This window comes from Aspergillus undulatus (genome assembly GCF_047715775.1).
Source record: "Aspergillus undulatus strain CBS 261.88 unplaced genomic scaffold BDV17scaffold_24, whole genome shotgun sequence".
Lineage (NCBI taxonomy): Eukaryota > Fungi > Ascomycota > Eurotiomycetes > Eurotiales > Aspergillaceae > Aspergillus > Aspergillus undulatus.
Genome location: NW_027396628.1, coordinates 355,620 through 379,265, shown reverse-complemented (window position 1 = coordinate 379,265; position 23,646 = coordinate 355,620). Strand labels below are relative to the sequence as shown.

The following is a 23,646-nucleotide window of genomic DNA, read 5'->3' as shown; positions in this document are numbered from 1 at the left end:
TCACACCCAAAGTCCGACACAGCCGCACAACGATGATCATCACGGCTTACCACCCTATCTGAGACAAATCTGCACGGGGGTCATATTCACGATTCGGCCATAGATCGAAGCAGCCCCCACACTTCCGGGTTTGAGTTGTGCGCTAAAGCCTAGAGGTGCCACTTCAATGCCCAATTTGGGGCGCCCGTCACCCGGGCATGGTGGACAGTGCCACTGTCGGCGACCCCAAGGTTGGCACCCTCCTGGATCGTGTTGAAGGACGGTTAAGATCGTGAAGAGCCTTGGAGGAGAGTCAGTTGTTGATTTCACCCGGGCAATACTCCATAATCTGATCTACCTTATACCTCGGCAGTCTCACATGTTCCGATTCCGCTTACTGTTCATCCATTTACAGTATGCCCATCCCCTTCTAGACTATTCTTTCCACACCCTAGAAGCTCGTGGGAACCGAGGCGTTTTACTCAGCTACTCTATCCGTGACGCGAGAGGGCCTTTTATACGTCCTGCTAGCCGCCTTATTTAATCGGATATTCCGCGGCTGGTTGGAGGCATTGCGTAATAAAGGTGCCTGATTCCGTCGTCGGAGATATGCGAGTGACATAGTCTATGCCCATGACTATTTCCTGAGCAATCTCTCCGTATCCTCTATATCCACCAAGAGGGAATCAGCCTGGTCCACCATTCTAGCCCAGATAATGTTGACAAATGTTCCGACAGCTCCGGTATCTGCTACTGCGCCTGGCCCCCTCCGCTGTTGCGTCCTCACTGCATCGCCTAGTTTCCCCAATAACTCCCCGGAGTAGACAGCAATCATGGACATATACATATATGCCTTCCCTTCTGACATAGTTATAGGTGTATCAGCAGCGATGCGGAGAGAGTGCGAACTAAGGGTCCCTAGTTGCACCTTCGGGAGAATAACGGCCCAGTTTGGTCGAGGTCGGGGCGGGCCAAGTGAATGCTGGACGCAGCGTTGAATCATAGAAAAGATGGCTGTGTAGATATCTGTCAGTCGCGAGTGACATGATGCAATCATCAGCGCGGTTGGCTCGTTCTGCGATCCTGAATCTGGGCCGAGTAGGCGATGCTGGATTAGATCGGTGAATTCGCTTGTGAGGTGGAATAGCTCGTCGAGGACAAAGGGCATGTTGCTAGACCCTTCAGCTGAGGAGGCAGGAGCCCCATTGCAGTCATCGGACCCGTCTGGCAATGACGGGAGCTTCTCTGACAGTGTAGAAAGCGCGATGCTCAGATATGCCAGTGCTTGAGCGGTCACTGAGGTCATAGCAAGCGGCGGCTCTGGGGCTGGGGCTGGGACTTGCAGCGGACCTATGTCGAGATTTTGGCCCATCGGCTCCCATACCTGAAGAGGTTCTGGAGAGAGAAAGGAGAATTCATCCATTCGGACTTGCGGTTGTTGAATTTGTATGTCATTCTGGTCAGCGTCGGCGTCGGCGACGGCCGGTGAGGTCGCAATAATAGGCGCCAACCAGCGATCATATTCCATCTGTGGTTCAAGGCCAGTATGATGACCGTTGCCTGTATCACCAAGAATCTCGGTCCGGTTGGATTGTAACGCACATTCGTCCACCTGCACATTCGGCGTTTTCTCTGCCGTCGATGACGAGGCCCTGATTGAGCCGCGCGGGGCACGAGGCGAGAAGTGACAAAGACTGTCCAGGCGAGAACACCGCTCACATCGAACAGCGCCGGGCTTGCAAACACATCGGAGTTTCTGAGCATGGCACCGATCACAGGCGGCTCTCATATTGTCGTACACGTGGAAATGGGATCCCGGGAGAGGCTGAGAACAACGAAGGTGCAGGGGGCACAGGTGCAGTGTAACTCCCGTCGCGTTCGGCGTTTTCGGTCTTTGTTGTGGTGGCGTTCGGCGTTATCTCAACAGGTACTTGTACCAATTCATCTCATATCCAGGGAAGTACCGATTCCAAACACGAGTGAGCTCAGCATGATCCCCCTCGACGATATCGCCGCTTCCAACGCGCGGATCGCATCCGCCTTCCCTGCCGGCCTCGTCGGTCTCTTTGTCGGTGCAACCAGTGGCATCGGCGCCGGCACCCTAAAGGCGTTTGCGAAGCATGCATCCCGACCACGCGCGTACTTTGTCGGTCGCTCTCGGACTGCTGCTGATGCGATACTCGCCGATTGCAAGGCGCTCAACCCCGAGGGTGAATATATCTTCATCCAAGCGGACGTGAGCTTGATCAGGGTTGTCGACGAGGTCTGCGACCAGATCAAGGCGAAGGAGTCGGCGTTGAATATTCTGTTTTTGACGCAGGGTGTTCCGAGTCTGGATCGTACTCGTAAGGCCTTTCTGTCTCATGCTTTGGACAGATGTTCGACCTGTGTGGTAAATGCTAACTGAGACAGTAACCTCTGAAAACCTCCACCTCCTCACAGCCCTAGTCTCCTACTCTCGCCTCCGCTTCATGAGCAACCTGCTCCCTCTCATCGAGAAGGCAACTGGCCTCCGTCGCATTGTGACAGTCGGAGCAGGAGGGTTCGAAGGACCCATCGACGCCACCGATATCTCAGCCCTGCATACCCCACCCGAGCAAGTCCGTGGTCACATCGCGAGCCTCATGACGCTCGGTCTCGAAGCCGTATCCCGCAGAGCATCAGGAGTGACGCTCATTCATGCCTACCCGGGAGCCGTGGATACCCCGTTGGCCCGTCAGCTACTCACGGCGGGATACGAGGCGCCAATCAAGATTCCTACCCCCGAAGACTGGCTGTCGCCGGAGGAAAGCGGGGAGAGGAATCTGTTTCTGTTGACTAGTTCGCGATACTACGCTCGTTCTGCTGGTGGTGCAGACTTGCTGGTTTCTGTCACGAGCGACCTCGGTCTTGTTACTGGAGTGGATGGTGAGCCAGGTAGTGGCGTCTACTCGGTTGGTGTGGATGGGGAGAGTGCTTCAGCCGAGGCCATTGAGTTTATTGCTCGCTTGAGGAAAGAAGGTCTTGTTGAGAAAGTGTGGGCGCATACACAGGGGGAGTTTGAGCGCATCACTGGCGCGAATGATGTTTGAGTATGAACGATGGATAAGAATAAACCTACTGTGAGGAGTCCGACCTCGTAGTCAATCGAATTCTATCCATGTTTTCAAGTGGTATGCAGCTATGCTGGCTTCTATACTCAACCAAGTCCTTTTGCACAGGCCAAAGCAAGATTCATCCGATCCCATGCAAATTGTGAAGCTGAGCCAGTTTGATTATGTTGAGACATACCCTGCTCAAGCGCAGGCAACCGGAACCAAGAAGTCCTCTAACTATTTGGCCATATGGATCATCGGGCTTAAGCCTCCCAGATTTTGAAACCCCCCGGAACGAGCTCCTGGAATACCCCCTCCGGATCATACTCTTCCGAGACGCGCTTCAGGAAAGCCAGGTTATCTGGCCCATAACCCCAAAGTGGGTTCTGGGTGCGATCCGCGTAGTTGAGGCAGACGTACTCGTTATATGCGCCCATTGCTTCGGCATAATCGTCAAGTTCTTCCCGTGCAGAACGTGCCAACTCGTGAAAGAGGTTATCATCCGCATTGTTTTTCCAGCTGAAGTCCCAGGCCACATCTGTTGAATTCTACATTAGTCCTGATTTTAGGGGCTATGGATAAAGGACCGGAAGTGACTCACTGATCATACTACGGTTAACCGTTCCAGGCCGAGCACATTTCAACCGCGGGACTCGCTATGCTTCCAGAATGTCCGAACCCATGGTTGGATGATGAGGGCAAAACGTTTGCTGCTGGAAACACGCTGCGCTTAAGCCACCTGCGCATTAAATATTCGGAGAGCTGCATGCATGATTTCTCCGCGGTTGAGATAGGTTCCTGTCTGAAGCACATCCTTAAGAGGAGTTCAGGATCCAATCTTCCATGAGTGAACCAATAAAAAACAAACTCACCGGTATCCATAGGGGAATGGTTTCTCCGTCGTCAGTTCCAGAAGTGAAGCTGAGTCCAATGTATCCGTCATATTTGGAATTCCTAGAGGGCGCTGTCGTGCTAGCTAAGTCGGTCTATGCAATCAGCCAGATTCGGAACCCGATCAAGAGTGACATGCATCGTTTATTGGAGGATTATGCACGCCCCCAGATACAGCGCTTGCGAACGATCCATGCTGTTTCGCATTCAATTACCCGAGTTCGAATCTCGTCGGAGTTGGATCAGGAAGCTGGCCGGGCGAAATGTGTATCCGTACACCCGAAAGCTGCCCTTTGGGCCTTCTGCCGCATCATTATTGTTGCCCCATTGCTGGGCTATGGCCCGGTGCGATGGGCACGGCCAGCTGGATCTTCTCCTATTTCATCGATTGGCTTGAGCCGTCCGTTATGGTGGATACCACGTGTTCGCCCAGTATGGTAGCCCTACACCAGGCCGTGACTGCCCTGCAACGGGAGGAATGTTCCCCTCAACCGACGAACATCCTCATTTCCACGTAGAAAGCTCAGATGCTTTCTCCCACTTCCCAAGGCCGCATGTGGGATGCAAAGAAAGACCGATATGCACGCAGTGAAGGCGTGATATCAATTGTGTTGCAGCGGTTAGGCGATGCCACTTCCGACAATGATAGCATTGAATGCGTTATCAGAGCAACCGGGACGTACCAGGGCAGGCGAACAACGGAACTCGCAATGCCATCCGGCGCCCCGCAACTTGGTCTCACTGAGAGAACCTTCGCTCGCGGCGGCATGGATCCCTTGCTGGCGATCCCCAGGAAGCCGCCGCTATATCTGGTGCTTTTTCCGGACCCCGTGCACCGGATACAGGGAGCTGAAATGGCCACATTCCTAGCTGGGATCGAGGCAACGACAATATACAGCTCGTCGGATCTGTTCTAGGCTGTTCTCGGCCATACTGAAGGTACTGACGGGCTGGCAGGGGTGTTGAAGGCGCCTTTAATCCTTCGAAACGGACTCATCACCGCGAACGTGTTGTTCGAGAAATTGAGCCCTGCGTTAGAGCTATTTTTACCTCGCCTCCGAGTGACGACTCAAGCGGCATCGTGGCCTTTCTTGCACCCTGCGGCTCCGTGGCGAGTGTCGGTCAATTCATTTGAATTTGGCGGAACCAATGCCCAGGCTATTCGTGAAAGCTGCGATCCCAACGTGGGAATCAACAGCAAATCTCCCCCAAGGGACCGTTCCTCGAACGGGATAAACCATACCATTTGTAGTCTGGGCGGCCCCGGAGAGGTCTTTGGTTGCCCTGCTATCCTCCTATCCCCACCACTTAAGGGAAACGCCCGTGGTCAATCACGTCGACGTAGCAGCAACTCTTTTCAAGCGACGCTCGTCGCTAAAGTACCGCTGAGTATATGCGCATCTAGTCTTGATGAACTGATTGGTAAACTTGATTCAGAAGCGGAAGCTATCCGCAAGAAGAAAACTACCCGATTCAGCAGCCAGCGATCCTCCGGCCCTCTGCAAATCCTGGGAGCCGTTACCGGCTAAGGCGCCCAATAAGCTCGGATGGGATGGGATGGAATGGAATCAATGCGTCGACAGAAGCTAAGAATTAGCTGTAGGGAAATGCAAGAGTCTTTAGATGGCCGTCCACGCAAACATCGCTCTCCTTTCTCCAACTTGGCGCACTTTCTGACGCCGATTGCGAGATGGACAAGGCCAGGATCTCGCAGTCCCTCTGCGCCGCTCTCCGAACAGTCCTCGTTAATTTTCTGAACGTTCTGGGAGTTCCGTTGACGTCGGTGGTAGGCCAGTCGTCTGGCGAGATCGCTGCTGTTTATGCATTAGGGCAATTGGCTGCTCGCGATGCCATCCGCATTGCGTATCTTCGAGAATATGTGGCTCCCAAGGCCGGTAAAAAAGAACGTGGAGCCCGGTGCGATGTTTGCTGCAAGTCTTTCGTTGGGAAAGCCGTCTTCTTGCATCCCAGCCCCCTACCCTGGGACATCATCGACTACTGCACCAAGTCAACCTTGTCCTTAGCAGGCGGGCGAGCTGCCTCTGACTCTGGCAGAGCCCAGCTGCAGGCCGTTGCGCAGCTCGACGACGTCCCTGGAATTGTGTTTGCGTCAATTATCGCCAAACTCCGCAGCAAGTTTAGTCTTCCTGAGAGCAAGGCCGTTGGTCCGGCGACAAAGCTCGGTGATTGCAGGAGACAAGCTAGGCATGACACTCCCTATATGGGTCAGGAAAATCAGAGATGCATCGTGTAGGTAACAGCCATTCCTGAACATATATATCTGCCATTATTTGAGCACCGTCAGCTGTTATTACGCACACTAGGGCAAACCATACCTGCTTGCTGTTCTATTACTCCTTCCATTACCCCCTCTATCTCAATAGGAAATGATCCCCGTCCCCGCCATAATCTTACACTGTCCAGATTGGCTCCAACATGCGGGGGGCTGTGTTTGGCGGGGCCGGGCCCGGAGAAAAATTGCCTAATTGGACCAACGAGGTTAGTGTCGGAGTTGCCCCGATTTCATACCGCGTCATTGTGCAGCTCGGGCTTGTCCCCTCAGAGCATTGCGTAGTAAATGATCAAAGATGGCAAGGAAGCTCCGGCAACGTTGTGGGTTTTGTATTCCATTTTCGTTCAAGAGGGTAAATACTCGCCGTATAGTATACTGCAACATACGTATCAGGCATCGCAACAATGAATGCAGATAGAGACGTCTACTACGACAAAAAGCTATAAAGCACCCTCTTCGCCCCTAAGTATTCGAATCCAATCCAGTTAAGAACAATTCCAGACATCAAGATATTCAATTCACACAATGCCTCCCAAAAGACTGCAAGTTGGCGCCGCTGGCCTCGGCCGCATGGGCAAGCGCCACGCCCTCAACTTCCTCAACCGTGCCCCCCGTTCACAGCTCGTTGCGGCGTTCTCGCCTGACCCTGAGGAGATTTCCTGGGCGAAGCAGCATCTTGAGCCCTACGGTGTGACGCTGTACACCAAATACGAGGATATGATCCAGCACCCTGGTCTGCAGGCTGTTGTTATCGGCACGGCAACGTCTGTTCATGCCGAGGAGGCTATCAAGGCTATGGAGAAGGACCTCCATGTTCTTTGTGAGAAGCCGTTGAGTATTAATCTTGATATTGTTCGTCCCCCAACCTTTCCACCCCGGTGAAAGTATGCCAACAGACAGCACCAGTGCAACGACGTGGTCTCCGCCGCAAAGAAACGCCCCCACCTAAAAGTAATGTGCGGCTTCAGTCGGCGCTTCGACGAGTCCTACCGCAACGCCTACAAAAAGGTCGAAAACGGCCTGATCGGGCGCCCCTCAATCCTCCGCTCTCAGACCTGCGACAAGCACGACCCGTCGGGCTTCTACGTCGAGTACGCGTCCTGGTCCGGCGGCGTCTTCGTCGACATGGCGGTGCACGATATCGACCTCACGCTGTGGTTCTTCGGGTCCGACATCATCCCCAAGTCCATCTCTGCGTACGGAATCACAGCCGTAACGCCCGACCTAAAGAAATACAACGACTTTGACAATGCCGTTGGGATAGTCGAGTTCCACGGGGGCAAGATAGCCCACTATTACTGTTCTCGAATGATGGCGCATGGTCAGGAAGATGTTACTGAGATTATTGGTACGGAAGGGAAACTGTCCGTCAACCTGAACCCGGCGTCGGACCTGGTGAACTATTATCACTCTGGTGGGATTACGCGCGAGATTCCGGCGACGTACTGGGGACGCTTTGAGCAGGCTTTTGTGAGGGAGACGAATGAGTTTGTTGATGCTTGTTTGGATGATACGCCGTTGCCTATGAAGTTGGGGAATGCGGTTAAGGCGGTGCAGATTGGGGCTTGGTTGCAGGAGGCGCTTGTTACCGGCAAGCAGCTGAAGTTTGATGAGACGGGGAGGAGGGTTGAAGGGGCGAAGATTTGATAGGGGACACATATAGATAGGCAGGCTACTTAGACCAGAAGCAATGGAAGCCCTGAGGGCTTGCGGTATCTCATCGGTTGAAATTTTCCTCTCTATAACCGCTCCTTCCTCGTAATGGACTAGGGAGGTATGGGCTCGTGCTATCGTGCTTTGCATATTCATAAACACCCCGGTTGTATCTCCCGCAAAACGCGCTTGCAGCGCTCGCAGATCCTGTGTTTTCATCTGGATTATATTTATGGTTGTGATGGAGCCTTCTCCTGACATCTCTTTCGGCTTAGTGGCGAGTCATCATAACCATCCCCACGACTGCTTCAATCGATCTCTATAATTACCAACGGGCCACCCGTGGTGCCACTCCAGCTTATCTAGAAGCTCAATGAGTGCTCGCTGCTCGGACCGATCGTCGAAGTGCTCTCCGCAGACAACAATGCCCAATAACGCCGTGGTCAATGAGGGCGGATTCTTGCGATTGTGCACGGCAATACCGCACAGTCTCATAACCGACGCCTTTAATCCTTCGCTCAGAACACGCATGCTTTCTCTGTGTCCAAAACCCAGCTTTGGTATGTTCGGGTTGTATACCGCCAGGAGGATGCGAGCTAGTTCAATATGCTGCACGCCTGCTACGTGGATGTTTGTCAAATAACAGATTTCGGGGAAGACTTCCCCTTTCCGTCGGTCGGCTTCGCGGAAGTATATGGGCTCAAAGCTCGACGGGAGACTATCGATCCATTTTTCTGATTGTGATTTGAGATACGTCCATCTCTCCTTTGTGGAGGTCCCTTGGGTAGATGTCTGTGCCGTGCTGCCATAACAGAACTCTAGAACGTCTGCACAGAAGATCACCAGTCGAGCTGTCCATAGGGCATCCTCGCCTGGAGCAAATGACCGAAAGACGTCACATCGCGACAGCGACATGTTAAACGGGCGTTGTTTGATGAAGGCCGAGTATACCTCTTGTCGGAAAGCGACCCAAAATGCGGCCTGACGCAGGCTAGACATGTACCAGCGGGTCTCGAGGGTCATTACGTTGGCAATAGAGGTTGACGAGGGGGAGTTGTATGTCGCAACGGGGGGTGTGGATGGATCGAACTCCGCGCGCGCAGTGGTTCCAGAGGAGATGGATGGGTTCCTCTGCGCAATAAGTGGCACCCTCGGGATCTGGGCTTCGATGAACATATTAAGAACTCGAAGGAAGAGTTCATCGTCTTTCTGTTCATCTTGAAACGGGTAGTCCACCTCTTCATAGAACCGGAGGATAATTGCAGCAGCGAGCAGATCCTCATTGCGGATTTGTTCAGGGTCTGCGCTCAGCGCTAGCAGATCATGAATGCACTTGTTGTGATAGTGCAAGGCAGTTTCATCGGTGAGATCTCGCAGGATACGGCCCTCATATTCTACCTCGCCAAATGCTGTCCGGTATTTGGGCACCCGGGTGAGATGACGAGCCGAAGCAGCTAGGATGGCGTTCATGAGAGGGGGGCAACCACGTGCCCGGTGGGGGACAACTAGTTGGAAGTGGCGCTCGGGATCACACAGATCCAGCCACATGCTGAGATGGTCGATATAGTACCCAAGCAACCCAAATTCAAGTGTGCTGTTGGGCGAATGTGGAGTTTGTGATGGCTTCACAAGACCACGCATGACAAAACTGTCTGCCGGGAGAGACTCAGGCGCTATTATGTATGCACAATTTGGTTCTTCGACATGTGCGAATGGGTCTGTATCTACCACGTCCCCGAGTAACAGATCGATTCTCGCCACAGTTGATGCCGTGGGGACGAACCCACGCGGTGACTTTGGCGTGTCTGTCGGCAGCGCAACTCCTGAACTGTGATCGCATTCACTTACAGAAGGAGCAGTGAGAACAGACTCCTCCGGCCTTTGGTCTTCATCTTCATTATACAATGCAGCTAGCTCCGCGGTCTCATCGACGTAGACAAGTTTCTCTGCGCCCTTTAGCGCTGTGCGTTGTATAGGGCTTAGCAGGAGACTCACTCGGTATCTTCGATTTGATTTTCCGGCCTGAGGGAGCAGACGACTGGTCATTCCGCTTGGCAATCTTGCCAGAGACATCGCTGAACCGAATGCGTGCCTTCGTCTGCGTGCAGGGGACTTGATCCTTAACGCACTGCCTACAAGACGCAGATGGCAGATCGCTGGGTTCACATTTGATATGTTTCTGCGTGATTTAAGTCAACACTACCATGGCTCTGGGATAGAACGGGATAGGGTGGGTAACTCATCTACAATGACTGCATGTTGTGCTTCGCCGCTTCCGGGTCATATTTGCGTGGGAAGTACCACTGGACAGGGCACCATTTGTCTGCCCTGTAGGTCCAAGATGGCTAAGTCCATTGAAATCCATTTTGACAAACTGTTGGCCTCTCAAAAGTAGGCTAGATGGTGGTAATGAGGCGGGGAATCCTGGGGTGAGGGGGTGCCTATGCGGGGAATGTTTCTCAATCTGGGGTGGAGCCTAAGGGGTGTCTTATTGGTGGGGGTATGTTTACTGCATTCAGAACTGTTCTTGGCTTGCAAGCTGACATGGAATAATGGATAATCATATATGACAAAACACTCACTCAATACAGGACCATCCCACAGCCTCAGTTCGCCTCCCTCGCGTTCAACTTCTCCTGCAACGCCGCAAAATTCCGCCTCATAGCATTCCGATTAAACTCATCCCCCGTAAACAGCGGATACTTCTGGCCCGGGCCCTGAATAACCGCATCCTTACAAGGCTGATTAAAGTACGCAATACTATACCGATCCCCAAAATAATCACCCTCTTCACACGGCGCCTTGACGCGATGGAAAGTCGACTTGAACCGATCGTCCGACCACGACATGAGCAAGTCCCCAATGTTACACACTATCTCGCCAGTCTTAGCCTCGACTTTCGTCCATTCATCGCCTATCCCGAATTCCGTGACGCTTTCGCGTCCGGGACAGATTTCTAGTCCACTTTGTCCCTCTTTCTGGAAGAGGAGCGTTAGGAAGTCCCAGTCTGCGTGGGCGCCGGCGCGATGGTAGGTCTTTCCATCTGTTGAGGTGGGGAGGGCGAAATAGTGTAGGAGTCTCATTGTCGTTTGCGCATTGGATCTTGAGATATCATGCGCTTTCACGAAGAAGTCCTCAGGGAACCCCAGACCCCGCGCGAAACACCGCATGAGCAGTTCTGAGACTTTCTGAACGTTATGCATGAACTTCAAGCAATCCTCCCTGAACCCCGGAATATACTCATTCCCAAGCCAAAGACCGTCCATGTTCTCGCCAAACTGCAACTGATAACTCTCCTTTCTATCCGGCTGTCCCGTTGACGGCCGGGCCTGGGAATTTGTTTCCCACCCGACGTTATTCGGGTTCCAGGGGACTGTAGATTTTGTTTCGGCTGGCAGGGAGAAGAACGTTTCGGATAGTTGAAACATGGATTCGATTTCGGGGGTGGATACGCCGTGGTTTGTTATCGTGAAGAAGCCGACGTTTTCGGCAGCGTGGATTAGCTCATTGGTGATCTCTTTGATTCGTGAGTCGAAATCGTGGAGGGAGATCTGAGGGATCGGGCGTTCCACGTAGCGGGCCATTTTGGGGGCTTTGGTTTGTGTTGTTGAGGGTGAGGATGACGATGTAGAAGGTGTTTACATTTTATACTGTAGACAGCAAGGACAGACAGACTTATCTTTTGGAGGTGACCCCGCTCGGCCGAACTGATACTGAAAAGGTCAAGGTAGTACAGAAGAGCGGCCGATAAGGGCAGGGATGCGGCGATCTCCTTGTTGCTTATCTATCGTGGCCGACGGCAATACTGACTCCAACTACACAGTAGGGAAGCAAACAGCAGCCCGGCTCGTCATGGCGCTCATTCACATATATAGTACCGCGGTTCCTTACCTAACCATACTGCAGAACTGCCTATGGATAAGACAAGTGATTGAGCTTAAGTTTGGGGATTATCCGACCAACCTTCTTTCATATCCCGAGTGATATTCTCTTTCCAATCACCGCTTGTCCTCGCGGCGCCAGTCGTCTACTGAATAATGGGCATTTGTCGTTCCAGTCTCTCTTGCATCTTGAGATTTGGTCCCGGTTTTTATCTTGAGCTTTGACTGGGTGTCGCCTGTATACCCTACTGAGACCTGCCAGCTGCAGCAATCAAGGTCCCGTCCAATCGCTCAACCTTTTCTCTATATACGAACGATACAGAATCGACCACTTCCATATACTCGTCGAAATAAGCCTCCTGTTTCAGCGTATTCACGCGCCGCAGGAACGGCCGCCCATCCCTACCGAAACAACAGAAAAGGTGAACTGGCCATGTTTCTTGAGCTCGCCAAAGTCGCCGATCGGCGAAAGGCGCGTACCTATTTTCGGCGGGAGAATTCCTAGCTATCCTGGCGCTGGTCGAGCGGGACTGACCCTGAGACGGGTTTCTCTGGCTTCGGGTCGCGGTTCTGGAGGACTGGCATCCGGTATATGGAGCAGGGAGGCCGAGGCCAGCCTTTCGAGCACTTCCTAGACCATCGCCTGCCTCCATTCCTCTGTCGTCCTCTTTCTCTCTGTGTGATTATCGCCTAGCGGCCTCGTCACCTTTACAAGGAGGCGCCAATTCATTTTCGCGGGGTTCTCGGTCATGGAACGGATATCACGACACTTGGTTATTGCTGCAAACCATTTGCTGGAGTTGATTCCCTGTAGTGCCTTGAGAGCGTTGGCTAGCACGGTGTTGGCGTTTGAGGTCTTTATGTTGTCGATATAGGACGGAATGACAAAGCTCCACCAGCGGCAGACTACGTTGGGGGTAGCTTTGGACATTATTTGGCTTTCTTTTAACGATTGGGAGATCTGGAGATCGTTCCAATTGGGAAGGTAGCCGAGTTGTAGGTTTCGGAGTGGTACTTTGGTGTTGCTAGATCTGCATCTTGTTGGGAAGAGTGTCTGTCCTTACAGCCAAATGGAAAAGTACGAGAAAAGAGATCCCTTTGAACACTCTACTATTTCAGTGGCAGCTCCTTTAACCCCTAGGATTTGGTTCCTTTATTTCCTTCCTTGGCAGCCGCATTGGCCCTCGTTTCCAAAAACATGGACTTTGCTTATTTTATCACTGAAGGCTTTGTATGCTTTGTAGTCGCGAGGCAATGGCTCTCTATTCGCTAAAGAAGGAAACAAACATCAGCTCCTTGCGCCTTTAGACTCTAGTGTATCAAAAGCGGTACCTCCGTGAAAAAGTACAACGCCCTCGAAATGCGCCCAGATTAGGTTGGTGGGCAAATTCAGTCTCTCCAGGCCGCGGAAATGACCTTGTCGCTGAGCTTTGTGGATCTTCCAAGCCCTGCTCTCCTCTTGCACGTCTTCCGTATCGCAATGCTTTCACCATCAAAGGGCGATGCCATGCCTGCGTAGTCTACTTAATTGCCGGGCCCTGGCATACGTGAGCTCATAGCCTCCCGTGGAAGAACTGCCGGCGCCGCCTTTCGCACCTTCCGCCCCTGATAGACAACACGGAGTTGCCAGTCAGGGCCCCCGCAAAATTTCTTCACCTCAGGTCGAATAATACCTCTCTCTCGCCTTGTTGTTCAAAGGTGAAAAGCAAGATACTATTGGCCCGGCAAGACGTATCCCGGATCTTGACCCCGCGTTACAAAGCCAGTCAGATGCCTTTGTTGTGCCACCCCGCACGCCAATGTCAGCGTCATACAAACCTAGGGTATTCGGCAGGCACCATTTCCCCTCATTGTTTCCATCTCTGAACTACTCTTTTGACGTACTCTGGAGGGTTCAAAGGCAACATACTTGAAATCCGGACCACCATGCCACTCCTAGCCCTCCCAAATGATATACTCCTTCTCATAGCAGAAGAGGTAGAAGCAGAACGTGATCTGAGCTCTTTCACTTTAGTCAAGAAGCGCCTCTACTATCTGTTCTCAGATGTACTGCACAGGCACAACATCCAATATTCCAACAGCTCCGCGTTGTTCTGGGCGATCCGAAACGACCGGCTTGACACGGTAGACCGGATGCTCAACCTAGGCGCTGATGTCGAGGCCAAAGAAAATGGACTGACGCCGCTGTTCGTTGCCGTATGCGATGGGAACACAGCCATCGTCAAGCTTCTCCTCGCCAGGGGAGCTCACCATCGGTTCGCGAAAGACTGGCCATGGTCACCGTTATTTGCCGCTGCGACTGCAGGCCACACAGATATTGTGAGGTTGCTGGTGGATCGTGACGGACCTGAAGCGGTGGACGAGTCCTTTCCGGGCGACTGGGATAAATTACTCACTGAGCACCTGTTTGTCACTAAAGGGCCCGACGTTCAACGAGAGGTGGGTGGGTATACCATTCCGCTTTTCCTAGCCATAGCTCGTTTGTACGACGAGGCGGCGCTGGTATTGATAGAAAGTGGAAAGGTAGACGTCAATTATCGGGACGCATGGGGCCGGACAGCCCTGATGTGGGCCTGTTCTCAGGGCTGTCCGGATGTCATCACATCCCTGTTGGATCATGGCGCTGACCCCACCATCCCGGACCCCAGATCTGGAATGAATGTATTTATTGCGGCTTTTGGTGACCAGAACGAGCGACTGGTACGTACGCTATTGGCTCACCGTAGCATAGACCCCAACTGGAGGCACCCATCGAAAGACGCCCCTCTTTCTGCAGCACTCTCAATCCACGACCGATCCATGTTTGACGCCCTTATCGAAAGACCCGACCTCGACGTGAACTATCGGGACTCGAACAACATGACGCCTCTGCACAACGAAGTTCGACGCTACGGGAGAGAAGCAGATGCGCTGCGGTTCCTCACACCACTTGTCAACCACCCGGCAATGGACATTGATGCTCGCACAACGGACGGCCGCACCGCGTTACACTTAGCAGCAGAGTTAGGCCGAGTCCGCACGATCGACCTCCTCCTAGGCAGAGGGGCAGATCCAACCCTTAGAGATGCAGACGGCCGCACACCACACTCACATGCCGCCGCAGCTGGTCAGACAAAAGCCTTCAAGCGCCTGATGGAGACTCGGAAGATTCACGTCGACGATGCCGACAGTCGAGGCTGGACGCCATTATTTTGGGCCACCAATTGCCGCAAGCCAGAGATGGTCCGATTACTTTTGGACCTGGGTGCTAGCCGAGATGTTAATGATCTCGCCGGTGCTACCGCTATGGAGTGCTTAGAGAAGCCACGCAGTTCCTCGCCACATTCTGGGAAAGTGCGTGTCTCACGTCTGCTACGGAGGAAGAGCACCAATGCCGGGGCCGGTAACGCAAATGGGCACGGTAACAGCTTGGGAATGGGATTAGCCGCGTAGTTGTCAGAGAGGGATGACAGAAATGGAGAGAGGGCGTGTGTAATCAGTTATTCCCTTTGTACAAGTGTGATCCCTGCCAGAATATCTTCACATAATTGACCTCATGGATAATTCTCTTACAGAAGGGGGGTTACCGGCGCCTGCGAGCTCCCCTGCCTGGTTTCTAGTATGCCCGTCCACTATGTACCCACGCCCACTGTATGCAACTTCACCAGTCTGTCCATTCCTCACGCCCAATCTACCCCACGGGTCAGACCCATGTGGCTTCGAGTCACACACGATAAAGCTTTTTATCAGTATCAGGATGCCATTAAGCCGGACATTTAGCTTCTAAGGTGCGTAGGTAGGCTTGAAGTCTTTATTGGGTTTACAACAGCTGGGGATAAGGCGAGGAGGTATTTGAAGTTCTTTTAGGGGTTCCAGCGGCGTAACGAGCCCTCGGCCTTTTACGACGCAAGAAGAGGTATTAGATTCGGCATCCTGGTCTTCACGACGCCGGAAAATTATGCGATGCGACGAATTCACCAACCGCGGTTTCAACGTCACGACGACGAAATCCCGGCGAACGGCCGAGACAGATAGCTCCTCTCACGAGCCCTGGATGAGGTCAGCAACGCGAAACATAGTGAGAGGAAAGGGGGGTTGCACATACTCTGCATCAAGCGCGCTACACTATTAGCCCCCTGCTCCTTCTGACAAACGCCGAGAGAACTCATCGCCGGCGCAGAAGCAGGAAACCTTATTTCCCTCTCCCGCAGGTACCCCTGCAAATCACCCATATCATACCAGACATCTTCCAGCTCTTCGCCCATCTCATCCGTAAACGCGAACCTCGACACATCCTCCTCAACCAATGGCTTACTCCGGTGCGTCCGAAACGGATGATATACATTCCCCGTGGTAGGATAATGCGTCCCCGCGCCCCCAATCCGGAAAAACGGGATATGAGCCCAGTGCTCGAGGGTTTTGTGTCCTGCTTTCGCGAGCAGCCAGTCCTTGAAGAACTCTGCGACAAAGGCGCGAGGCATCAGGCTAAGTAAGATTCGGAATGGGCGTTCGAGATGCCGTTGGGGGATGGAGGGGTTTGCGCACACGAGGTACGCTTGGTAGCTGCAGGTTATGTGGAGGCGGTCGATGAATTCGGGGATGTCCATTGTTGGACTTTGGGGGGTTGATGGGAATCGGTTGGCTGACGTGAGTCGCTTTCTCTGGGATGATTTTGAACTAGACGTAGATGCTTCCTCCATCTGGTATTCTGACTCGCTCTGAGGCAGCGCCGGTAGGGCTAAGCACGCCTGCACCGTATTCCCGAGCGGCTTCAACAACTCCGGATGAGAATCCAGCGCGCCCGACCGGACAAGGTCGTCGCCGAAGGAAATCACCGAGGTGCTCATTTGCTTGACGGCAGTTTCAAGCTGGTAAATGCGGTCTTTAAGCTGTGATATATTCGCCTCCTTGCGGGAGCGATATGCTCGCTGCGCCATGCGAACTTGAGTGCGCCGTCGCTGGGAACGTTAGATCTATATATGCACACCCTGGGTAGGGTCGACAAAAGTCAATTCTTACCTCTTCCGGATTATCGGCGCCATCTTCAATGAGTTTCCGTGGACGACCACGTTTCCTTACGGGTTCACCAGGCTTAGATATGCGATGTTTCAATGCGTTGGGGGTGGAGGGCACACCCGAGGTTGGATCAGATCGGGTTTCCGCACTATTCTGACTCACCACAACACCACCGTATAGCAAACTTGCGTCTGAGCTGTCTTTCTCTGGCTCTCCCTCATTCTGGGGTAGTGGGGACAGTGGTTGGGGTTCAGGTATGGGGTACGAGGAGGCGGAGAGCAGCAGATCGAGATCCAGCTGGGGGTCTGCCCACGTCTCATTGCCCTGCTGTCGCAGTTGGGACGGGGTCTCCCAGGGTCCCGGGGACAGAGATTCTGCAGGGTCCATCGTTAGAGCCCAGCTTAGGCTGGAGTAGAATTCTGTTTCCATTTTTTCTGGTTTGCTTCATTGATTTGCCGGCTGGATTTCAGTTGTTGGGATGCTGCCCCCAGGCTGGAATGATGGGTCAATTTGTCAGCATGTCAGCCTGCATAAACCCACGCATTATTACTCATTCTTATGCATATTTGGGTTATGATCCGCATAAATCATTGTTCTTGCTCTCGCAGCTGGTTGTACCTTCAACCTGGACGTTGGGATTCATTAGGCTCCTTTCGCATGCTTCCACGATAGGACCTTCGTTAGGATAAGAGGTATTGGCGGACTCGATTCGTTCTTGATGCTGCGTTGCAGGTATATAACGTCACTCCTGCCGAGTAGCCAGGCTTGAAGACCGGACTCTAGGCTTTACATTCCCATAGGATATATATATGGCATGATTCTGGAAGGATGCAACACCAAGAAACAGTTGCTATTGAATCACGGCCCAGAATCCCTCCTTATGAGCGATGGGTATCCGTGAAAAGCATCCTGGAGAGGTCACTTGGACTCCATAGATTTCTGTCTCTCCAAGTCTAGAACTGTATAGCCCATGACGCCGCATCAACGCTTTATTAATGAACTTGTATCTTTCACGTCAACTGGCTTTCACAGTTCGATGACGGGTTAAATTTTGCGTCACTATTGAAATTTGACAAGCTAGTGCAGTGTTGCAGTGGGCTGTAAAGATGGTGTAGAATCTTCACCAAGCACCGTAATTCAAGAGTACCTTTCCCAAACCGCTTCCATCCACCCACTATCTGAGACTCAATTTGTTCTCCACAGAAAGACATCAACAACAAAAAGCTTTCCAAAATAAGAAAGAGCCACCAACATGCCTCACCATACGAGATGTACAAATCTGATTCGTCCCGCATCCAGTCGTCCCAGGTGAGCCTCCTTAACTGTCAGTATGCTATGTACGTGTACAGGCAGACTAAGGAAGGGCTCGTATTGCATAGGTCAAGGGCGGCGGCGACATGTCCTCAAGCGGGTTCGCTGCGCGGGCTCAATCTGCTGCTGACCAGCATGCCAGCTCGTATTCCGCTGACGGTGGTCGTTCGAACGATAACGGCAGTTGGTCCGGCGCTGACTCTGGCTTTGGGGCCCAACATACTGATCCCTTCGGTGGCGAGGGATATGGGAAGAGATGAAATTGGTACAATGTCTTCTAAGAGGCTGAATTGGCTGTGCCTTGTTTTCTGATGTTGAGAAAAGCTTGCGGCATTTATCAAACAAATTAGTTTACTCCCCATTTGTTTCTTTCTCCAACTTGAAGCCCTACAACCCTACCGACAGCATGCGCAGGCATCAATAACAACTCGTCGAATGATAATAAACACTCATATAAACGCCCTTTTCTTGCGAGTACGCAAAGGAAATTAGAGCCTGCAGCCGGGACGTCTTGCTAACATCCAGATCCGGGCTGTTCCTCGTTAGCCCTCATTCCTCCATGTAGTCACGCAAATCCAGACATGTATATTCCATAAGACGGGATAGATAAGCACTCACTAGAGCTGTCTCACCAACCCAACATACTCATTTGCCTTCTTATCCCACCCCAAACTTGCAAAGAACCTCGATAGCGCAGTCGCAACCATGAGGTCATTCTCCCCGTAAACGGGGAAGTAGATCTTTGGCGCGACGCGGGTGGAGCCAGACTTCATTTCGTAATTCCAGAATAAGGGGAGGCGGCGCTCGACTTTGGGATCGGGTGTACTGGACTTGGAGTTAGATTCACATCCGGGTTGGCCATCCTGGTTTTGGGTATCGCCGCCCTCGTCGTAGTGGGCGGATTGAGCCGTCTTGTTGTTTATGTCTAGCAGTCCCCACAGGCGCCTGAGATGGTTGAGCCCTTCATGCGCCGTGACATCCGTCAAGCGACCGCCCATCGTCCACAGCTCCTCGATCTTCGCGAGGGAGACGTCGTTGTGGATTCCATAGATTTTTAGGCGGGAGGTGTGTATAGGCGTACAATCCCACGCAATGAATGTGCGGAGATTATAAGAATCACTCTCATCCATATATTCATTCACCAGGGAAAATGCCTCTTTGCAGTTAAGCTTCCGTTGGATCCCATCGACTGAATCCTTGACCAACGTGCTGACTGGGATACCGCTCGCTCTACTCCTCCAGCCCGGGTGTACATAGCCCTTTATCACGACATTGTCGCCCTTAAAATCAAACCCGATTCCGGCGTGTGTTCGGGGAAAGGCGGCATTGAGGTCGACGGCGTTGAACACATCCGCATCAGGTAGGAAGAGAGTCTGAGCAAAGTGGTCCAGTAAAGCCGTGTCGAAGCCCTTCACACCGTACTTGAAAGCACCAGTAACGAACTTCTCGAGCGGCCTCTTGTTGAATGGGTCCGCGGGCGTTCCGGCCTCGTACCCGACGGGCTCAGTCGCTGCCCGAATCACGGGAGTACTGTTTTCCTGGAAATTCAGGCTATATTCAATTGGCAATCCACTTCCGCTGATTAGGCTGGGCCATCGAATTGGCTTTGGACCTAAGAATGGGATAAGGTGTCTGTGGAAGAAGAGGAGGTGGTGGTATTGCTGGTCGGTTGTGTACTCGGAGACGTCGAGCATGCGGGCGAGTAGGGATCCAGAGTCTAACCACCACTCCTTCTCCGTTTCATCTGCGAAGGGCAGGTACTCAGTTAGTACGTCAAAGGGTCGAGAAGCCTTTTTGGTGGGATTGGTCGCGGCAGCCAGCTCAAGGCTTTCTTGTTCGTTCTCGAGAGAGGGCATTTTGCTTTTATATGTCGAAGATAGTTTCAGTGGAATGAGGTATGGAAGGGAGGATTGAAGTCGTATGGCCAAATGTTTTCAGCAGCTATGTATCGACTGACAAGCTGCCTGACCAGCGCATGGCACTGCGTAGGGCATGCCCGTTAAATATCTCGAAGGGTTCGCACTCAAACCCCGAGTACGAACATACAACCCCTTCGCTCTCCGACCATGCTGAATCCGACGCCTAGTCATTCTCTACATGTCCGAAGCATAAGCATAAGCAGACACAGCCGCAACCACAAGCAGCGTAGACGAAAGTATTTTACGCATAACCGGCCAGTTGCGCGTTACTGCGCCGAGCTGGAGGACATTGCAACCGCCCGAAACGATATATCTCATGGGTATCAATTATCCCTGCCGCTTAGATCTGTCTGACTATTTTTAAGGTTATTATGTTCATTGTGCTCGCGTGGCAGGTTCCCTGAAAACACCCCGATAGGATAGAGACAGAAACTTGCGAAAGCCCATCTTCCCCAAAGCTCGGACTATTACAGATATGCTAGAATATACCCTGCACGTCATCAACTTTTATCTCAGGATTCTATTCCCTGTCCCGGTCGACAATAAGAGACAGGCTCTGTGGCTACGATAGCCGACTGATATAGGGGTTTATAGGGCTGGCGCGGTCGGGTAGCCACTCGGCTAATTGGCCATGCGGGACTTCCTTTTTTTTTCGCACTTGGGCGATACACGAGAGATAAGAGGTTTATACGGGATCCGGGTACGCCCCAAGAAGAGAGGTCCTAGGGCGCCTTGATTTTCCATTGGGAATGTAGAAGTAAGACATATAGGATTAGTCGGGTTCCAGTGCTCTGGGTTGATCTCGGGTTGAGAGCGAGGATATGGTGTAGTGTAGACAACGTATGTATTCTACGTCAGATACTAAGTCTGTAAACAGTCTGCCGACTTCGCAATGCTAGTCCAATGGAACAACAAGAGCACAGTAAGGACTGAAAACAAACAGCAATGCAAAAGCAAACTAAACCACAGTCTAAATCCCGGAATGCTCATCCATAAATCCCCCAACCCACTCCTCCCATTCAAAGACACTCAAGGATAAACCACTAAATAAGAGGGAACACAAACCGACCACCGTTGGTAGACTTGCACTCATAATCAACATCGTTAAGGTGTCCCTCGTAAGGACCACACTGATACTTAGGGCCGGCGGCAATCTGACCAGAAACCTGGCCGGCGGGACCAGTAACAGTGAGTTCGTAGTTCTCGAGGCTCGGGACGCCACTTGGGAAGTAGAACGAGAAGTCCTTGTGGGCGCATCCCTGGGGGTTCTCGGGACCAGCGGGAACGGAGGGGTTCCTGGGGTTTTCATCCATGATTAGTTTTGCGTACTGACTCGGGTGCGAAGGGTCAATGAGGATTGGGGAAGGAGACAAACCAGGATGTCTGGCAGGTGGTGCCAATCGAGGGCTCGCCGGTGGAGGTGTACTGGGTCACGGAGAAGATGTAGTTGTAGGCGTTGCTCTCGGTGATGTGCTTGAGCGAGATGCTGGAGATGCTGTAGGGGAAGTCGGGGGCCTGCTGGCGCTTGATGGAGTCGGTTGCTGGGGCGGCCATGACGCCGGCGAGGGAAAGAGCGAGAGTAGCGAAGGTGGTCTTCATTTTGGCGTTTGGTTTGTGGATGGGATTGGTTTGAGATGATAGTGGTTATAGTGTTCAAGTGAACTCGTTGGGGAGTAGACAAGAGAAGATTGGAAATGATGACCAGAACTCGAGGAACTCGAGGACCCTTTATATGTTCTCTTGCGATGTGTCAGTCTTATTTTTGTCTCTCTGATGTGTATACAGATCATCATGTCTCATACCGATATGGAGATGTTCCTCGCAAGCTCAACTCAGCCCTAATGATGCTCCTGTCGCCCATTGGCGCCAGCGTAGTTCCATACCTGCCCACGACGTGAGAATCGATGACCAGTGCTACTGTCCACTGCCTGTCTCATCCTGCAAGATGCCAAGCACCATCTGAAGGGCCTCCTGTTGGTTGCGGTCCTGCCAATCGCAAGTGGTGGTCTCTGCTGACGTCGATCATGCAGCGTTGTAGGGTTAGCGCTGTCTATTTTGGGGGCGACTGCGCCTCACCTACCGCCTGGCATCCTGAACTCATAGTCTTCATCCCGACAAAACCTAAACCTCATTGCAGCGCTGTAAGCTGCCTCTTGCGGTCAGCGTGGCTTGAATCTGGCAGGCTGGTTCGTGTCTGTGCAGCTAACGTCTCCAGCCTTACTTCTTACGATGAGTTGGTGTCTCACCCGCCAGAGTACTACAGTAGCATCTTGGGGGGCGGGGGGAGGAGAGGTGCTGGCTTGTCCTTGGATTCTGGGTAGGTCTCGACTCGGGTATGTCGAGCGTGGTGGTTCTTGTCGTCGTGGTGGAGCTTCTGCGCCTGTGCACCTGGCCGAATGTCCATTGTAATCGAAATGGATAGGAGCGGGTGTGTGGTGTTAGTAGATGGTTCTTCATTGTACCAGTTGGTTGTGGTTATTGCGAGGAATTCCTCCGCTAGGTCTTGGTATAGAGGGTCTGAGAAGAACTGCTCGCGAACCGTCTTGCTGCGGCCGATCAGGCGGGTGCTTGTTTTGTGCCCCCGTTAAGGGCTTTCGGACTTGTTAGGATACTGAGTTTCATAATTCGATTTGATGTCAGGGCTCCTGATTGCCTCCAACCTCACTGTTATTCTCCTTATTCAAGTATAGCTCGACCTCGCGACGAGCTTGTTCGAGGGTCTCAAGGGTTGTGAAGTTCTGGACGATCACGCAGCCGTCGCGTTTAAGAGCGTTGATAAAGTCCTCGCGCGGTGCGGAGTACGGAAGTCTCTGTACGGACATTGCAATTTTTTTTAAATGTTGAACTGGGAATACCACGGTCAGCTTTTTGTTTGGGTGTTGGGGACAACGAAAGCTAAATAGCAGCGCTCCTCGTTGCTCTACGGTCCCGTTTCGAAATGATATTCTCTCCGGTGAGCAGGGAACTCGCAGAACCCCGCTATAACAAGATGGCAATCTGCGTGAACCTAAGCGGGGCTCGTTTTATCGCGAAATAGTTTGTTGGCTGCAACGGCAATCTCTCTAAGTGGACTAGGGCTTGCTCAGCAAGTGCGCTTGGGTCTCCAACTCTCACCAGGTATCCAAAAGTTATATACAGAAATAGCCTTTTAACATAGGCAACTACAGTCTACTACAGTCTAAACTATATTACTTATAATCGAAAGTGTTAAAATAGTCAGGGGTAGGGAACCACCGCGCTCAGAAATGCTGGCTCGGGAAGAGCCCAGCAAGGAACCCTTCTACGTCGCCAGCAGTATGCAGAAAGCAGGAAGACTAAGTGGTATTGTCTCATCACGACTCCAAATCAGCCACTAACTCGCCCACTAGCACAGGATTCTTCTACCCGATGTCTTGGAACTATGGCATGACCTAAGGCCCTGTGCCGTCTACGAGTCCGTCTAACGAGGCAACCCCTCGTTGGCTGGGGTAGTTCTGCGCCAATGGCATTTTCGGTAGGTTCGAGCAAATCTCCTAGTGATAAGAAAATATATGCATTGTTGCACCTGCGTATTCTTAAAACTTTGTTTCGGGTGTTCCTGGATGCCTGGCTCCATGGCGCGGAGAATGAGGAGGGTATTGAGCTGGCTCTTCTTTGGAAGATATACTGGG

General features: G+C 52.4%; 13 protein-coding genes across 13 annotated transcripts; 5 read left to right on the top strand and 8 right to left on the bottom strand.

Moving 5' to 3' along the window:
- Positions 1-136: 136 nt before the first annotated feature.
- BDV17DRAFT_90784 (Zn(II)2Cys6 transcription factor domain-containing protein) lies at positions 137-1,841 on the bottom strand. Its single transcript, XM_073765325.1, has 2 exons — positions 338-1,841; positions 137-280 (listed from the first exon to the last, which is right to left on the bottom strand). The coding sequence occupies exon 1, from the start codon at positions 1,766-1,768 to the stop codon at positions 617-619; it is 1,152 nt and encodes a 383-aa protein (XP_073615633.1). The 5' UTR covers positions 1,769-1,841; the 3' UTR covers positions 137-280; positions 338-616.
- Positions 1,842-1,953: 112 nt separating this feature from the next.
- On the top strand, positions 1,954-3,143 carry BDV17DRAFT_90747 (uncharacterized protein). The gene is made up of 2 exons (XM_073765324.1): positions 1,954-2,324; positions 2,392-3,143. The coding sequence occupies exons 1-2, from the start codon at positions 1,970-1,972 to the stop codon at positions 3,048-3,050; spliced, it is 1,014 nt and encodes a 337-aa protein (XP_073615632.1). The 5' UTR covers positions 1,954-1,969; the 3' UTR covers positions 3,051-3,143.
- Positions 3,144-3,316: 173 nt separating this feature from the next.
- On the bottom strand, positions 3,317-3,935 carry BDV17DRAFT_291423 (uncharacterized protein; the record flags this gene model as incomplete). The annotated part of the gene is made up of 2 exons (XM_073762129.1): positions 3,317-3,591; positions 3,926-3,935. The coding sequence occupies 2 exons, from the start codon at positions 3,933-3,935 to the stop codon at positions 3,317-3,319; spliced, it is 285 nt and encodes a 94-aa protein (XP_073615631.1).
- A 536-nt stretch (positions 3,936-4,471) lies between these two features.
- On the top strand, positions 4,472-5,079 carry BDV17DRAFT_291422 (uncharacterized protein; the record flags this gene model as incomplete). The annotated part of the gene is made up of 2 exons (XM_073762128.1): positions 4,472-4,854; positions 4,902-5,079. The coding sequence occupies 2 exons, from the start codon at positions 4,472-4,474 to the stop codon at positions 5,077-5,079; spliced, it is 561 nt and encodes a 186-aa protein (XP_073615630.1).
- Positions 5,080-5,174: 95 nt separating this feature from the next.
- On the top strand, positions 5,175-6,289 carry BDV17DRAFT_90722 (uncharacterized protein). Its single transcript, XM_073765323.1, has one exon. The coding sequence runs from the start codon at positions 5,635-5,637 to the stop codon at positions 6,196-6,198; it is 564 nt and encodes a 187-aa protein (XP_073615629.1). The 5' UTR covers positions 5,175-5,634; the 3' UTR covers positions 6,199-6,289.
- BDV17DRAFT_298475 (putative NAD binding Rossmann fold oxidoreductase) lies at positions 6,290-7,884 on the top strand (the record flags this gene model as incomplete). Its single annotated transcript, XM_073763700.1, has 2 exons — positions 6,290-7,089; positions 7,144-7,884. Exons 1-2 carry the CDS (start codon positions 6,763-6,765, stop codon positions 7,882-7,884), a joined length of 1,068 nt encoding a protein of 355 aa, XP_073615628.1. The 5' UTR covers positions 6,290-6,762.
- Positions 7,885-8,175: 291 nt separating this feature from the next.
- Positions 8,176-9,963, bottom strand: BDV17DRAFT_291419 (uncharacterized protein; the record flags this gene model as incomplete). Its single annotated transcript, XM_073762127.1, has 1 exon — positions 8,176-9,963. One exon carries the CDS (start codon positions 9,961-9,963, stop codon positions 8,176-8,178), a length of 1,788 nt encoding a protein of 595 aa, XP_073615627.1.
- Positions 9,964-10,415: 452 nt separating this feature from the next.
- On the bottom strand, positions 10,416-11,745 carry BDV17DRAFT_90714 (uncharacterized protein). Its single transcript, XM_073765322.1, has one exon. The coding sequence runs from the start codon at positions 11,472-11,474 to the stop codon at positions 10,497-10,499; it is 978 nt and encodes a 325-aa protein (XP_073615626.1). The 5' UTR covers positions 11,475-11,745; the 3' UTR covers positions 10,416-10,496.
- Positions 11,746-13,591: 1,846 nt separating this feature from the next.
- BDV17DRAFT_298471 (ankyrin repeat domain-containing protein) lies at positions 13,592-15,370 on the top strand (the record flags this gene model as incomplete). The annotated part of the gene is made up of 2 exons (XM_073763699.1): positions 13,592-14,924; positions 15,326-15,370. The coding sequence occupies exons 1-2, from the start codon at positions 13,698-13,700 to the stop codon at positions 15,368-15,370; spliced, it is 1,272 nt and encodes a 423-aa protein (XP_073615625.1). The 5' UTR covers positions 13,592-13,697.
- BDV17DRAFT_263580 (uncharacterized protein) lies at positions 14,973-17,296 on the bottom strand. Its single transcript, XM_073757924.1, has 3 exons — positions 16,770-17,296; positions 15,856-16,708; positions 14,973-15,800 (listed from the first exon to the last, which is right to left on the bottom strand). The coding sequence occupies exons 1-3, from the start codon at positions 17,193-17,195 to the stop codon at positions 15,691-15,693; spliced, it is 1,389 nt and encodes a 462-aa protein (XP_073615624.1). The 5' UTR covers positions 17,196-17,296; the 3' UTR covers positions 14,973-15,690.
- Positions 17,297-18,300: 1,004 nt separating this feature from the next.
- On the bottom strand, positions 18,301-20,145 carry BDV17DRAFT_298468 (aromatic prenyltransferase; the record flags this gene model as incomplete). The annotated part of the gene is made up of 3 exons (XM_073763698.1): positions 18,301-18,609; positions 18,696-19,821; positions 20,124-20,145. 3 exons carry the CDS (start codon positions 20,143-20,145, stop codon positions 18,495-18,497), a joined length of 1,263 nt encoding a protein of 420 aa, XP_073615623.1. The 3' UTR covers positions 18,301-18,494.
- An 894-nt stretch (positions 20,146-21,039) lies between these two features.
- BDV17DRAFT_291414 (uncharacterized protein) lies at positions 21,040-21,595 on the bottom strand (the record flags this gene model as incomplete). The annotated part of the gene is made up of 2 exons (XM_073762126.1): positions 21,040-21,292; positions 21,372-21,595. 2 exons carry the CDS (start codon positions 21,593-21,595, stop codon positions 21,040-21,042), a joined length of 477 nt encoding a protein of 158 aa, XP_073615622.1.
- A 658-nt stretch (positions 21,596-22,253) lies between these two features.
- Positions 22,254-22,818, bottom strand: BDV17DRAFT_291413 (uncharacterized protein; the record flags this gene model as incomplete). The annotated part of the gene is made up of 2 exons (XM_073762125.1): positions 22,254-22,538; positions 22,657-22,818. 2 exons carry the CDS (start codon positions 22,816-22,818, stop codon positions 22,254-22,256), a joined length of 447 nt encoding a protein of 148 aa, XP_073615621.1.
- Positions 22,819-23,646: the final 828 nt, after the last annotated feature.

Coding starts and splice junctions, on each gene's coding strand:
- BDV17DRAFT_90747 (XM_073765324.1), top strand. CDS start 1,970: ATGATCCCCCTCGACGATATCGCCGCTTCCAACGCGCGGATCGCATCC. Junction 2,325..2,391: donor TCCGAGTCTGGATCGTACTC/GTAAGGCCTTTC, acceptor TAACTGAGACAG/TAACCTCTGAAAACCTCCAC.
- BDV17DRAFT_263580 (XM_073757924.1), bottom strand. CDS start 17,195: ATGGAAACAGAATTCTACTCCAGCCTAAGCTGGGCTCTAACGATGGAC. Junction 16,709..16,769: donor GCGCCGATAATCCGGAAGAG/GTAAGAATTGAC, acceptor TAACGTTCCCAG/CGACGGCGCACTCAAGTTCG. Junction 15,801..15,855: donor TGTAGCGCGCTTGATGCAGA/GTATGTGCAACC, acceptor GACCTCATCCAG/GGCTCGTGAGAGGAGCTATC.
- BDV17DRAFT_90784 (XM_073765325.1), bottom strand. CDS start 1,768: ATGAGAGCCGCCTGTGATCGGTGCCATGCTCAGAAACTCCGATGTGTT.
- BDV17DRAFT_90714 (XM_073765322.1), bottom strand. CDS start 11,474: ATGGCCCGCTACGTGGAACGCCCGATCCCTCAGATCTCCCTCCACGAT.
- BDV17DRAFT_90722 (XM_073765323.1), top strand. CDS start 5,635: ATGGACAAGGCCAGGATCTCGCAGTCCCTCTGCGCCGCTCTCCGAACA.